The sequence below is a fragment of the Pinus tabuliformis genome, chromosome 1_2, assembly GCF_031772625.1.
Source record: "Pinus tabuliformis cultivar Carrire ecotype Pingquan chromosome 1_2, CPIR1, whole genome shotgun sequence".
Classification (NCBI taxonomy): domain Eukaryota; kingdom Viridiplantae; phylum Streptophyta; class Pinopsida; order Pinales; family Pinaceae; genus Pinus; species Pinus tabuliformis.
Genome location: NC_142298.1, coordinates 402,604,353 through 402,617,912, shown reverse-complemented (window position 1 = coordinate 402,617,912; position 13,560 = coordinate 402,604,353). Strand labels below are relative to the sequence as shown.

Below are 13,560 nucleotides of genomic sequence, written 5' to 3'. Positions count from 1 at the left end.
CTCTACCATATTTTAACACTTGGATTAGCGAGTTTTGGCAAAACTGGAGGGTGTTGGCAAAGAGTGCTACTGATAATGAGGATCCCATTATAGGCAATGCTTTTTATAACATGAATTAATTTGTTGTAACATGATGTTTGTTGGACTATAGAGGCCATTTAGGGCTTGTTAGGGCATAATAACAAAACTTTTGGTGATAAGCCCACCAAATAGCTCAATAATGTAAAGATAAGCCTCTCAAGAGGGTTGAATGATCAACAAAGTGAGTCGTTGGGCCTTTGAGGAGGCCTGATGAAGTCCAAGTGGTGCCATAATGAAGAAATAGACTCTAAACATAGTGGACAAGGGGTTGGCCTCTTGTTATCCAATCAAGAACCTGTGGTGCTCCCAAGTGGGTGTGGGGGCACAAAGACATCCTCATGGATCTCCAAAATGGATCAAATATGCATGTAGACCATCTGTATAAGATCCAATGCGCCCCCTTGTTCTCCAATACAACAAATCTTTAGAATAATCCAAGTAATAATGCTTAAAAATCCTGGGATCAATGGGGCACTTCATGGTGGCATGCCCTTCCATAGTGGGCTTTGGAATGTACAAGTGTATCCAAGTTCAAAAAGGGGTTAACCAAGGGCACTATTAGGTGGTTTCAACCTCTAAAGGGGGTGGCATGTTCATAGTACATCCTTTAAGAGGTAGGTGGCAAGTGATATAATAATGGAATGGACTGGGGAATCACGAGAATCATCCAAACCACATGTCAAGGTGCATGGGTAGCTATAATAAGGAAAGCCCACACTTGGGTATATAAATGTAGGAGGCAGCAAATCGTGGTACATGAGTTACCCCGGCCTTTGTTTTTCCTGTGAAAATTCCTAATCCTCAAGGAACCCCTACTGTAGCAAATCTAAATCTACTTCACCTACTTGATTTTAATATACATTATCAAGCTATTTTCTGAATATTGAAGCAAATTACTTTTGCAGCCTACACTTCTTTAATATTTGAATACATGAAACAGAAAACTGAGCAAAGAACAAGATACATAGGACAGTTATTTTTGGAGAAAATAGTCCCCGGGAAAAACCCAACACGGTAAATGTATCATCCTGAAGAATCGTTAAATGTAGTGCAAAGTGGCAGAACGGGTTCGGTGCAGGAGGTGCCCAGGGTAATATGTGATGTGCTACTATTGCTCAAAGACCCAAGGTTCTCAACACTTCACTTGTGGGTGCCAATATACTTCTCTAATGACCTAGGTACCAATGGGTAAGTTTCCTAAGACATGGGTTGTTGAACCACTTGACAATCACAACATAAAGTCTAGTGAAAGCAACCAGTCATTAGGGACAATAATCATTATTGCCTCTAAGTGAACCAAACATGAATGTGATGGGCTATTTAATACTTCAAATAAGGATTCCCTTCCAAAATCAGGGCCTTGACCTCGCAGTGTTGTTTCCTCCCTAGGTAGGAGTGGTTAAATGAAAACTTTATTAAGTGTTTCCAACCCCTAAGGGGAAGTAACATTTCCTCATTCCACCCTTCAATTGATAGGTGTTGGTGAATAATAATGATGGTATGAAGGGGAGAAGAATTCACAGCCAAGTGTCATGGTCAAAGAGAACAACATGATAGGAATCCACAACTTGAGTTTATAGATGTGAGAAGGGAGCAAATCCTGAATGCATGAGTTACCAACTCGGCCATTGTTTTTCCACCCCTCTCATGCACCTTTTACTTTTGCTTGATTATTTATTTGTATTGTTGCTCATAGATCAAGGATTGGAGCTTGCTTTGAATGATATAGTAGGTGTATTACCCTATTGCTCATCGAGGTTAGGACATGCAACGGTTCCTTTCGATGATGTAATGGAGCAACATGTGCTCAGGAACCAGGTGATGGCCATAATGAGTGAGGTAGAACTCATGCTAGGCTTTTGCCCATGTGCTAATTTGCATGTCCTAACCATCTTTTCCATTTTAATATTCATTCTTTTATTTTATTTTCTGGCCATGATATGCTCTTTCATTGTCTTTTAGTTGCATCAAGCTCTCAAGGCAAAGTTCTAGGCCCAACCCAGATATGATGATGTATGGGTGCCAAATCCCATAGAACCAATGGTCAATTGAACTCGAAGAATGAATGTGAGATAAGGGCTTGTAACATATGGTGGAAAGTGGTAAATATGAAATAGTGATAGATGAAATACATTATCTCAATCAGGGCTTCCCATGTATTGCCCTTCCTATACCCATTGGGCCATTAGGGGAGGTCCCACTAGAGTCGGTTTGAAGATTAACCCCCCATTTAAGGTGAGAGAACAGGATCACGGTCAAAACCCCTCCTTCCAATTCACCCCATAATCTATATCAAATGCCCAAATACAAACAAGCATAAACACCCAATTGCTAAATGAATGAAGTACCTTTTGATTAGAATCCCACCCTTACCCATGTGCTCTTGCCGGATGGGTGAGAAGCATATGGCAGATGTAGGTAGCGGAGAAAACTTTTCTCCTATTCTTGATTGGCTAACGGTGGTTGTTAGGGGCTACAAGGCTATTCGGATGGATGTGAAGAATAGGAGAAAACTTTTCTCCTATTGGGTTACCCACCTTTGGTGGGCAATAGAGACCTCAAAGAAAAGAAGGGTAGCATTAGCCTTTTTTTAAAATGCATAAACAAGGGTTAGAATACAAGGGTTGAGGCAAGGGAGTAGGAGATGTCTTTGGCCTTTTGTGACCAAAATAGAATAAACACAATCAATGGCTGCTTAAAGGCTAGCTCAAACTAAGAATTGCCTTCTAGGCTTCATGTCTTAGGGACAAAGATGGATGAAACTCGAACCTTTTTGCAATCTATTACAATGTTACTTTCAAGAACAAGGGGCAAGGGGACAAGGGAACAAGTTTTTAGAATGAAAGGAGCTACCCCCAAACACCACAATAGTGAACAATATACCCAGTGCCCCTCAAACATACAAAAAATATTACTTAAACATTCAAAGAATAAGATCAAATAATTAGAAAAATTAATCAATATTATACGCAAGGCTAAATTCAATTATACTATTTGCAATAGGTGAACCATTGCTTTTCCATTAGTAAATCCAAATGAAAATAAAATGATGCATCCATATATGATCATCATGTGGCGTACAAACACTTTTCCTACACACATCTCCTTAAAGCGTCGTTCCAAAACTAAACTAAGTTGATTATACCCTAAGTTTTCAGTACATGATTCAATCCTCATGTAACCTTAACCCAAATTTGCATAATCTATTAATCGACTTTGCACAAAGTTTTAGTATGCCAATTTCACTCATCATACACCAAATCCAAATAACATCAACACAATACCATTGGGTAGGGACCTACCCAAAGGGCTTGGATCCATTAGTTAGGAGCAAAGAGATTCCCATTAGTGGTTAAGGTTCAATTTCCATAGTGAACAATATACCCAGTGCCCCTCAAATATACAAAAAATATTACTTAAACATTCAAAGAATAAGATCAAATAATTAGAAAAATTAATCAAAATTATACGCAAGGCTACATTCAATTATACTATTTGCAATAGGTGAACCATTGCTTTTCCATTAGTAAATCCAAATGAAAATAAAATGATGCATCCATACATGATCATCATGTGGCGTACAAACCCTTTTTCTACACACCTCCTTAAAGCGTCGTTCCAAAACTAAAATAAGTTGATTATACCCTAAGTTTTCAGTACATGATTCTATCCCCATGTAACCTTAACCCAAATTTGCATAATCTATTAATCGACTTTGCACAAAGTTTTAGTATGCCAATTTCACTCATCATACACCAAACCCAAAATAACATCGACACAATACCATTGGATAGGGACCTAACCAAAGGGCTTGGATCCATTAGTTAGGAGCAAAGAGATTCCCATTAGTGGGTAAGGTTCAATTTCCATGAGGGTCGGTGCTAGAGCCATGAGATTGTAAAAATTCCTTGATTGCAATAAACTGGAAACTACTCTTCTAACAGGTGCAGTTTATTTGTCTTTTGTTAATTAGTTAATGGCAAATACCAAATAACTCACTACTGTAATCTTCACCAAAAAAAAATATTGGAACTAAGAAATAAATGCACACACAATAAAATCCACACGATAATTTTTGGAGTAATGTCCTTGGAAAAGCCCCGAAGGGAAAACCGGTGGCACAGATGAGGGTTTATTTTATTATGCAACAACTAGAAAATTATTATGATTGGATGCCCAACTAGCTATCCTCCAAAAATATACTCGCAAAATATATGGGAGAGATCTCCCTCTGCGCATCTATTCAGCCCCTCTGGCCCTGCTCGCGCTCCTCTTCAGTTGCTTGCACTGTTGCTATAATGTGCACTGTTGGCCTGGGATGTCTCGCATTGCCTGTTAGTTGGCTCCTAGTGAGTTGTCCTGCCTCCCATTTCCTCTAGAAAAATTCCCTCCACCTACTAAATGATCTTTGTGGCCTACGGCAACTCGCACTGCGGTTTCTGGATGCCTGCACTAGTTGTACAACCCTCTCTGCAGAAATATTCGGCCTACTCTCTCCTACCAAAGTGGCACTGGAGAGACACTGGAAAACTCTCTGCAATTCTCTCCTGCTGCTCCCTCTTACTAATGCTCCTCCACTGACTTGAATTCTTCCCTCACTGGATCATTGTGCACTGCGAAATTCACACTGCTTGGATAAATTGCTCTCGCTCTTGTATCTTATCTCCATCCCATCGACCTGCTCTTATAATCTCTCATTGGAGCTTCAACAACCATGATTAGATCCCCATCAACGACTAAGATCATCTTAGACTTGATCCAAGTCACTTTTGGAAGTCTCTAGAGCATAAGTCAATTTCCTTAATTAATTAGCTTTAATTAACCAATTTTCCTAAGTTAGACTTAGGGACTTTTTAATTACTGGCTAATTAATTTAATTAAGGTGTTTCGCAAGCTTATCCTGTGAAACCTTTTCTAGGTTTTGGAGATCCCGTGTCCTTTAGTCTCTTACACACAAATCGAGACTAGAACACTTGTTTGATGCTACAAAAACTAACAGAGATCCCCTTGAGGTAGTGGTGGAATGAGTGGTTTCACCTAAAGAGACTATATTAAATGATCTTGTGACCATGCACACTTAAGTGGATCAAAGACAACCCCCATCACCTTTAAAATGTTGCCCAAAGGGCTTAGATACAATGGTGAGGTGTGAGGAGTTTTTCACCAATAGCCAAGGTATAATTCCATGAGGGTTTTTCCTAGAGCCAAGGGCACACCTTGAGGTCATGACCAAACATGTGGTTACACCAACAGAGATTATATTAAATGGTCTCATCACTTGTGCACACATAAGTGGATCACATCCCTCCTCTGTGTCCTTTAAATCTAACCCAAAAAGGTTGGATCTATTGCCAAGGAGGCAAGAGTTTTTCACTAATGGATAAGGTTCAAATCCCATGAGGACTTTTCCTAGAACCATGAGATCCCCTTCAGGTAATGGTCGAACATGTGGCTACAGTTAAAGAGATTATATTACATGATCTTGTGATTTGTGCACATATGTGGATCAAAGACCACCCCTATGTCCTTTCAATTATAAGCCCCAACAAGGGTGAATCCCCTAGTGACAAATGACGAGTTCTTCACCAAGTGCCAAAGTTAAATTCCCATGAGGGTGTCCAACCCCCAAGGTTTCCATGGGGGCAACCAAAGGTAGTGGCCAAACGTGTGAGGCTTACATTACGCTCCCCATACACAAATAAGTGGATCAAACCCCATCATCTCGTCATTCTTAAGACCAAACACTAACTATTACAACCATAGCCAAAATTTAATATGAAAGGAAAATGTAAGGGGAATCATGACTAATCCCAAAGGAAACCAAACATTAAGGTTTGCATGGGGGATTGGACTTGACACTAGCAACAAATAAGAGGCCTTGGCTTTGTATCAAGATCTGACACTATCAAAGAATAAAGGGATATATAATATTGTAGTGTTAGTAGGTTCTTCAATCATCATCCAACAAATGGACTTCCACATGATGCCTAAAGATACTCAATTGTGTTGGATTATCAGAAGCGTACAAATGTTGACAACAATGTATGATAGCATTGAGTTATATCAAGTCTTGAGAACCCCTAATTTATTGGCAAACTCCAAGACAAATGAAGTGGTGGCAGTTGAAATGGGCAAAATTAGGATAGATGTGGGGGGGTGGCATCTCATATCCGACCTCCCAATACATTTGTTTGAAATCCATCATTTTAATGGGTGTGAAGTGGAGTGGCAATTGACCTCCCAATACATTTGTTTGAAATCCATCATTTTAATGGGTGTGAAGTGGAGTGGCAATTGACCTCCCAATACATTTGTTTGAAATCCATCATTTTAATGGGTGTGAAGTGGAGTGGCAATTGGTGCATCATGGGTGAGTGGATGACTTGATTATCAATAAGAAACCCACGGTCGAGAGTACTTTCACTACTCATTCTACCCACAACGAACTCTATTATATGGCAATTGGGATGAGATGGCAAAGTAAATATGGGTTTAATGGTATAGAGTGTGGCATCCAAGATTTTAGTTTATGCTTTTTGTTTGCAGTAGGTAGAGGGAAGGCAAGGCATGGAGGTCTTGTGCCTATGGCCATGGTGAACACTCCTCCATTCTTGGATTGCTTTGTATGGCCAGTGAGGAAGAGAGCTAGGATTGCCAAGGCACCTCATGCAGAGGAATTGAATCCTTTAGCCTGGAATTGGTCTCACACTGGAGTCTAGCATAGGAAAATTTGGGAGTGGGACCAATCCGAAGCCAAGAAGGATTTGTTAAAAGCTAGGGGAGTTTTTTCCAGTACCATAGCTAATCACCATCGTGACTTGGACTGTTGTGCTCTTTAACAAAAAAAGATCCAAGTAGAGTTTGAGGCAATGCAGGCACCAGGTGTCTGAGACTCAGGAGGCTCTATATTTATCTATCAGGAGGTGGGGAAGTTAGAAAGAACACTGGGAATACAGAGCTGTCGTGGAAACTCGAGACTAACAGGCATGTTATAATCACTAGCACGCAACTTAAGGTCCACAAGATAAAGGAAAATGGTCTCATAACACATATGGGAAGCAATAACAAGAAGTATGCATTCTTTTGAAAGCCAATTTTGATTCCTCTATAGGAAACTTATCTAAGTTAGCAGCAGGAATAAAATTCTCTGTTTGCCTTGTATATCTTGTTGTCCAGTTCAGCCTCAGCCAACTTTTAATAGAAATTATACCCGTTCTCGTTTAAAAAAAAAGCATCTCCAAATACCAACCCAGATTTATTTTCTTGTGGCAATTAATTTTATTCCAAATAGTTTATTTATTTATTTAGCCAAATAAATTATGAATTACAGAAAAATAAAATCACTAGTATTTTAACCTCAAAAAATATATAGATGTAGCGGAATTTGAATCAAAGAGATCAATCACACATTGCAAAAATAACTGACCAATAACAATTCTTCGTCATCTATTAATCTGGAAAATTCTGGTTTCCGACCAAACAAAGGTAGAATGAAAAATACAATAACTGGAACCTGTAACTTGATCCCCAAAAGATGAATTCGGCCACTTGGAAATCAACCTCAGAAGTAATTCAACTTAAAGGAAATCGGTCCCACTAATCACCAGAAAATCGGCCTCTGCACCCAGCAACTCGATCATGGCAATTCAGCCTCCCCAGTAACTGCGTCTCACTTCAGCAACTTGGCCCTGTAACCTCCACAACTAGGCCTCCTGGATTCACCCTCAAATTCTCCCATACTACTACTCTGCAGTTCAGTCTACTGAGCCACTCACACTAGAGAAAATCACTCTTTGTGTTGACTTGCTCTTTTGAGTTCTTATGTGTCTTCACCTCTTTGCTAAGATTCTTTTATAATCTTCATTAAGCCCAAATCCCTAACCCTAATCTCCCTTCTAGAAGATCTTGAAAATCAATGGTTGAAATTATTTTTTGAGTCACTTGAATAATTAAATTATTTATCCTTATAAAATGACTTAATAGTCCACTAACTTTAATTATTGTACTTTTCCTAAGTTAGACTTAGGAAAGAAGACATAAATCACTTACTCCACCAAGCAAACACCTAGAGAGGCAATAAATCATCTCCCACATCCTAAGACACCAAGTCTAGGCAGAAGACCTTCCGAAGCTATCACAAGCTTCAACAAGTGCACATTAGAGACACAAATGTACCAAAATGTTGTTTTTAATGACTGCTTTTTATAAAAGGTATAAAAATATATTTTTTAATGACTGCTTTTTATAAAATGTATAAAAATGTTTTTTAATGACTTTTTATAAAGGACGTGACCCATAGGGAGGGGGTCGTCTTGACATTTCTGTTTGGCAGTGGATTTCCAAGGGAAATCACCATGGCATCCCTTTTGAATTGGACACAGCAGTGACCATCCCTACTCCATTCCCACATCCTCTGCATCCTCATTAAACCCTGCAACTTACTCATAAGCATCTAAAGACCAAACAGAGCTTATAGTAAGCAATAGTCCCCATATCCGTAGGCTCAAGATATTTCAACCTTCACTTTGAAAATAAAATCAGTGACTATCAAAAACTCATTAGAAAGATTGAACTATGTCATAGATTACAAGCATAAAATGACTCACCTCCCAATCAAGAACTGTGTCCTTGAGTTTACCCCCGCAATTTAGGTCAGAACAGCGCCGTCCTGTCTCTTTCAATCCTATAGTCTCCACTTCGAAGTCCCGGATATACCTTCACGAGTTCAATTCACAGGAGTGAAACAACTGCAAAATGTTACCTAAAACAATCATTGTAATTTTGATGAAAAATACATGAACTCAGAGCAAAATTGATAACTTCCGATACCCCTCAGAAGCCATGCACAGGTAATTATGAATCACATTCCAAGTTCTTCTCAGAGATGTCCATGCCACTGATATCAGTTTTGGTAAAATAAGAACACAGAAATCATCATGCTGATTATTGATGAGAATTAGAGGCTTACTCTTTTCCACAAGATGAACAGATCTCTCTAAAGGAGTTCCCATGTAATTCAGCAAGCTTCTCCCTTGGTATACCAGATCTCAGATGCAGTCCATCTATGTTCTGTCATAAATCAACAGTTATAGCTAAGGTTTTTTTACCACGCTTTGCAGCAAATCAACTACCTGGTAATTCCCTACTTGCAGATGTAATAATCTAAAGGGATATCAATTTAGAAACTATTTAAAGTATAAGAAAAAATAGGAAAAAAATCTAACAAATAGTGAATATAGGAGTGCAATATTGACCATACTTTATTGAACATAATCATACAAATGTGAGACAAAAATGCAACAGTAGGAAAAAAACCAAAAAACATAGTGACCTAATGCTTCACTAACTAAAAGATATAATCAACTTCCAAACCTAAAATAAGGCTTTGGCTTATCTAGAGAAAAAGTTGACTGGACATAATGACAGGTACATAAAGAAGGAAGCACCTATATAACTATGTAAGATACTTTTATGCTATCCTCCTCCTGATCGGTTTTTGCAGTAAAATGTTATGGTCCAGGACTACATTTTCTTTTTGGAGAATATATTTCTTAGATTAAAAATAGCAAATATGTATAAAACCAAAACGGAAAGTTTGTACAATCAGTGTATCCACTTTCTCAGCCCTACAAGAACAGTGATCAGATCAAAGCAAGCAAAACTGCATCAACATTTTCAGCATCCATAATCAACAAAAATCCTACAAGAACTGTGATCAGATCAAAGCAAGCAAAAATGCATCAACATTTTCAGCATCCATAATCAACAAAAATCCTTTGGTTGATAGCTCAAATCATACCTCATCCTGCCATGTCCTAGGGAAAGAGTAAAAGAACTCTTACAGTTTTCACAGATACAGTTAGATCTCGTTTCTAAATCATCTGCATTGCAGATACCTGAAAGTTGAAACCAATGCCAAACCACATAAATACTGATAGAAGCAACTGTCTAGAATCACCCAGCAGGGTATCTCTAGTATCTACAATGAATAATACCCTGCAAGATAGTGGAACGTATTGTCAGACCACATTCCAACAGCTTCTCGCACTTCCATAGAATACACTGGGCAATTACCACCTTGCCACAAACTGGACAATGAACATCTGTGAACCCACTTTTGGCTAAACATTGTTTCGTCGGTAAAATTTGTTAAATAACAAGACCCGCAAAGACGTGCAGCTTATACAAAATACACAAGGACTGAACACTATGAAGCATCTGAATCCACCTATTCTTTGGGTCTAAGTAAGTGCCCTTGGCATCCAGTGTAGGCACAAGAATTTTCTGAGTAATAGTGAATACAACCTTTTAGAATCAAAAACTTGGATTGGTTTATCAAAAGACCAATGCCAGTCCCTCCAAACAGTTCCCTTCAGTTGAATATCCATTTTGAAATACTCCTATAAGTGATAAGCTTTTGCATGTCCCTTATAGCCAACCTGTCAGTAGCAAGAAGGGAATTTTGTCTCGATAAACTCCTCCACCGGAACCAAGTCCTGGCCCTATCATCCCAATGGTCCTTCCAATGGAAAAATCCCCTTCCTGCTCATTCCTATCACTTGAACGCAAGGAATTTCAGCAACACATCTTCCTTCAATCCTCCAACTCAAGATCAGGAGAAAAGCTAAATCCCATCCACCTCTACTACATGAGGAATTCCAGCACAAACTTTTGGGAACAAAACCTAAGCCTCCCAAGATCTCTTCATGATAAAGGACCCCAGAAATATGAATAGATGTGGAGTGGCAATAATATTGCACAACCAAAAATATTCGTTAACTTAATGTTGCATCTATCGAATTTTAGATCTCGGCAAAATCTGCCAATGAATTTCTCCTTCCAAACACCAAATCACTCATTTTGCCGATAAAATTTTACCTGATAGGGCACACCAATAATACTCAGTTCCCCCCTCCTCAAGCATAATGCAAACATCCCATGGAATTATTGGAAGACCTCTCTCGCCCCCATACCTGACCACAATAAGGTTCTAAGTAGCCTTTCCACACTACCTAGTTGTGCATGATTTGCAAGTCAACAAGAAACATAGTACATATGAGAAGCCTACGATATTCTGAAAACAAATATAACTTAAATAGCAAAGGGAAGATCCTCATATTGCTGATATTGAAGCTTAGACTGTAGCCTTTGAAGACACCACTATCACATGGTCATTGATGAGAGACCTGTTGACCTCTACCGGTCAACTACCCATGCAGTACACCCCCTTTTTCTTTGCAAGAAAGGGGCAGCACCTGATCAGCATGTCCGTGCCATCCAGCAGTCATCAGCAGCTTGATCAATCTAATTGTAAACCCATGTCTGCATGTATTAATTGTAAATAATCTTAGCAGATATGAGTCGTGTATGTGAATTGCCTAGGTGGACCTAACTTTCTAGTGGTAATCTACGTCCCGGAAGGTTTTTCGTCTCACCAATCCATGGATCGGCAGAGTTTTCCTTCAAACCTGACCCCAAAGCCGGGATGGATTTTGTCATTGGAATTTTAGGAGAATCCTAGTGTGTTGATCTGCTAGATTATAGTTGTGTCGCAGAACTGGGTGATTTGTGAGGGTCTATGCTAAAGGGGTTTTCTCCCTTAAGATGTAAATTGTAAAAGTCATGATGTAATGTGTCCTGAGGGTCGAAAAATGTTTTGAATCCCCTCATGAGTCCTAAGTCCTAGGTCCTAGGTGATGTTTCCGAAGGCTTAGTTCGATGATCCATTTTAAAATGAATTAAAAAATGAATAAAAATAATAAAATAATAAAATAAATAAAAATTAAAAAATGAAATAAATAAATAAAATAATAAAAAATTTAAAAAATAAAGCAAAAAACTTAAAAAGTGAATAAATCGACGGATGAGATCAAGAGATGTCTTGATCCTCATCAACGGTCGAGATCATTTCTACATGGATCAATCGAACTAGCCGTTGGGATCATTTCCTTTAAATAGGGTGCTAGGGGTCATTTCAGATCATGGGATCTGTGAGTCTAAGACTGAAGAAGCTCTCTTGTAAATCTGTTTCTGGTTAATAAAAGAAGACTTTGGGGTCCATGTCTTGCTGGTGTTACTCTCTTGAAATGCTGTGAGATTGTTTCATTTTCTGCATATTTTCTTTTCAGCCATTAATAATAGCTTTTTTGTAGAGTATTGTGGGCACAGGTATCTTGTCCACTTGCTAGGGTTTGAGTGTTGTTAGGGTTTCTGAAGTAATGGCAGGTATCTCCATTACTGTTTGAGATCTAGCAGCATTTTTGCCCTCTTTATTGACGGTTGTTTTGAGCTGTGCAGAAAACATTTTCTGAAGGAATTTTGTGGGCGTTCGGGGAAGTTCTCGGCTGAACCAGCCAACTCCCGCAAGCATTTTTTGCTGAGCCCAGTTGGATTTGATCCTGGGTCTATCATTCAGTTTTATTTTTCTGATCTGCATGAGAGATTTTCTGAAGTTTTTCACAGTGACAATCTGAAATTTCTGTTCTTTAAATATTTTCTGTGCTCATTGCTGAATCTGGCTGTTAAGGGGCCAAATTTGTAGATTAATCAGCGGTTTTAGGGTTTCAAATTTTTTTGACCTAGGGTTTTAAATTTCTGCTTTGCACAGATTTTCATTAGGGTTTTGTTGTTCTTTTGTGTTTGCAGGTATAGGATTTTGTCACTTTGCAGTTGCAGGACCACCGTCAATCTGCTCAGCCCCACGCACCTGCAAACGCATAAGGGGTCTTGCTGGCTCAAGTGTAGCGTCAATGAAATTCACGTGTTTTGTAAACCACATAACTGCTGGAAACCACAGTTACGCAGAGACGCCTGAAGGGGTTACGCACAGGATTTGAAATTCGACTGAATAGGGTCTCATTCTCGTGATACTCGGGTCGATTTTTTCTTTCAAGCTGATTCACGTTCTATTTACCGCCGGCAACAAGGGAAAACGCATCAAGCGTCAGAGGTCTCAGGTTTAATTCACATTACGGCTTAGCATATAAAAAAGCAAAAGGGATTGGCGTATTTCTCGTTTCAGTATTTCGTTCTGGCAGCTCGATCCTTTTTTATTTACGGCCTATCAGTTTTCAAACAAAACAAAAATTAAAAAATTCGACCCTTTATTTTTGTTTTAATGTAGGTTATTTAGTCATATGGTAGTGTAGATTTTTTTTATTTTAAATTGTTTTAGCGTAGTTTCGTTCTGATTTTTTTGGGATAGGCCAGCGTAGATTTAGTTTAGGATTTTAATTTGTTACGTATTTCATTGATTTTTAGATTTTAATTCTTTTGAAATAGTTTCATTTTATTTAATGTAGATTCATAAAGATATAAAAAATAAAAAAAATAAAAAGGATTTGTTTAGACTTAGTTTTAATTAGATTTTTATTTAATTTTTGTTTTATTTAGATTTGTTTTAATTAAATTTTTAATGTGTTAGCCTTAGTTATATTTTGTTAGATTTTAAATTTTTAGATTTTAAATTTTATAGTTAAT

At 38.4% G+C, this 13,560-nt stretch overlaps 1 protein-coding gene across 1 annotated transcript in view; it reads right to left on the bottom strand.

Moving 5' to 3' along the window:
* SRT1 (sirtuin 1) overlaps positions 1–13,560 on the bottom strand; it is a 318,614-nt gene that overhangs the window by 194,931 nt on the left and 110,123 nt on the right. The window contains exons 5-6 of the mRNA XM_089395271.1: positions 9,050–9,150; positions 8,688–8,796 (exon numbers count right to left, since the gene is read on the bottom strand). Coding sequence (XP_089251397.1) covers positions 8,688–8,796; positions 9,050–9,150 — 210 coding nt within the window. The remainder of the gene's footprint in view (positions 1–8,687; positions 8,797–9,049; positions 9,151–13,560) is intronic.